This window comes from Protomyctophum bolini (assembly GCF_963924005.1).
Source record: "Protomyctophum bolini genome assembly, chromosome: 9".
Lineage (NCBI taxonomy): Eukaryota > Metazoa > Chordata > Actinopteri > Myctophiformes > Myctophidae > Protomyctophum > Protomyctophum bolini.
The window spans coordinates 23,486,705-23,489,137 of record NC_137870.1 but is presented as its reverse complement, the minus strand read 5'-3'; the positions used below and the strand labels follow the sequence as shown (position 1 = coordinate 23,489,137).

Here is a 2,433-nt window from a genome sequence, read left to right as displayed (position 1 = left end):
GCAACTACCAGAGGGGACTGTGGAGTACCAACCAGACGTAGTGTGTTGTATGTGTAGTGTGTAAAACACACTAGACATAATTGTCTATGTTTTGTACATTCTCTTTCAGAGACATGCTCTGCTTCCGTGGGATGAATTCTTCCTTTTCCTCATGTACCTGGCGTTGGGGTCCACAGAAGTTGACCTGGCAGATCGTTTCGGGATCCACCCATCAACGGTCAGCCGGATCATAACAACGTGGACATATTACCTGTACTTTCTGCTGGGCTCACTGAAAATGTGGATGTCCCAAGAGGAAGTTCAGGCTGTGTTGCCGAGGGAGTTCAGGGAGAGCAAATACGCTGATACACAGGTAAACGCAATCACTTGCATTAGTCTAGACTAGATGGAAAGGGGGTCCACAGCGCACATAGGGTGGTCAGTAGCTGTCAGTAATAATAATAATAATGAATTGCATTTTTATAGCGCTTTTCTATGCACTACGTGCCTACTCAAAGCGCTTACAATGATTAATTCATTCATACATTGGGAAGGGCAGTGTAGTCTTAATGTTGTGTGAGCATGGGCAGATCAATGTATCTCTCCAGACATTGTTAAAACCTGAGAACTGTTTTCTCTGCATCACTTTGACCTAGAAAAATCATTTATGATGTTACTTCATTTTGTAGGTGATTATCGATTGCACAGAGCTGAGATGCCAACAGCCAGAAAGCTTGTCTCTTCAGAGTGAGATGTTCTCATCCTACAAGTCACATTCCACCCTGAAGGGCCTGATTGGCATGGCACCTCATGGAGCAGTCACCTTCATCTCAGACCTGTATGCTGGCTCCATCAGTGACAAAGAGCTGTTTAAGCAGTCAGGCCTCCAAGACCTGCTGACAAAGGATATGGCTGTGATGGCAGACAAGGGATTTTTGATTGTTGACTGTATCCCAGGTCAACTGTATCGCCCACCCTTCCTCTCAAAACAGAGCCAGATGCCAGCAAGAGATGTTAATAAAACCCAGGAGATTGCACACCTTCGAGTCCATGTTGAGAGAATAATCGGAAGAATTAAACTGTGCAAGCTCTTCCAGTCTGACATCCCTGTTTCCTTGATGGGAAGCATTAACTCTCTGTGGACTGTGGCCTGCTTACTCAGCAACTATCAATATGGACCTCTGGTGAAGGCCTGGGCTCAACAGTGATGAATTGAGACATGCTGATTGAGACAGAGGCTGATATGTAGATCATAAAATCACACCCATGTCAAGTGAGGGGCGCTCTAATCATCGTACATCATCAAGAATGGTGGTCCCTTATTGGCCAAGGGTGGCCACCGACATACATGCTCAGACACATGACGTAAATTCTCTATTCATTGTCAATGGCATTTAGTTTGTGCATGTTGAGACAGAATGTACATTGTAGCTGTTGATAGGATTGGCTAAAAATATTACATGTCAATAATTTCACTGTATATTTAAGTTGTCATATCGGCTGGGATTTATTTTATTAGGAAGCCTAAAAGGCAAACAGACATTCTTTTGATTCATATGTTCCAATGCTCAAAGCCAAACACACAATTCAATCATTAATCACTATTATTTGAGTGACATTTTAGTGTCCTCACTTTCATTTCTTTTTTTTTTTTGTCAATTACTTAAGTGTGCTTAACCCATTCTGGGCAGGAACCCCTTTTGGTGTTTTTAGCATTGTTATACTTTAGGTATTGAAAAATAGCTGAGCTTGAGCTTAAAACAGCATTTATGATATTTGTCATACACAAACAGGTATGAGACTTACCTCACCTGTACAAGTCATGGCTGTTCAGATGTTCTGGTACTTTACTGCCCTTCCCACAAATGAAACAATCTTGTTGTATGCTCTCACTTACTATCATCATTTTCTGGAGTAGTTTGGTCTATCACAGGAGTTTAACCCTTTTTGTATCGAGGCCATATTTGAGCCACAGAACTAAAACTAAATATTTTGTTTGTCATTTGATTGGATGAGATTCTATCCACATTTCCATGCTGTATTGATGTTGGTACCATTAGGAGAGATAACAGGTAAAAATATCAATTCTTAGGGGCAGGCACGGTGGCACAGTCGGTAGTGCTGTCGCCTCACAGCTAGATTCCTGCTGGGGGCGTGTTCTCTCATCAGTGCCCATACCCGAGGTGGGGTTGGAGAAAGGGCCTTTCTGTGTGGAGTTTGCATGTTAGGTTATGTTTGCACGCTCAAATGGACCTGTACAGGTTAATTTGATTAGAAACTCTCCATTTAGCTGGGGACCACCTGGAACCCTCTCAAGGACCACTGGTGGAAAACCACTGGTCTATCATAATACGTACATTTATTTTGAAGGAAAGTACAGGTACAGTATAATAGGGATACTCAAATAGATTTACCTGTGGGCCACATTACAAAAATGGCAAGGGGCCAGGGGCC

At 42.7% G+C, this 2,433-nt stretch overlaps 1 protein-coding gene across 1 annotated transcript; it reads left to right on the top strand.

Annotated features, from left to right (window-relative positions):
- Window positions 1-277: 277 nt before the first annotated feature.
- Window positions 278-1,662, top strand: LOC308321782 (uncharacterized protein; the record flags this gene model as incomplete). The annotated part of the gene is made up of 2 exons (XM_080772873.1): window positions 278-352; window positions 669-1,662. 2 exons carry the CDS (start codon window positions 278-280, stop codon window positions 1,185-1,187), a joined length of 594 nt encoding a protein of 197 aa, XP_080628999.1. The 3' UTR covers window positions 1,188-1,662.
- Between the last annotated feature and the right edge of the window lie 771 nt (window positions 1,663-2,433).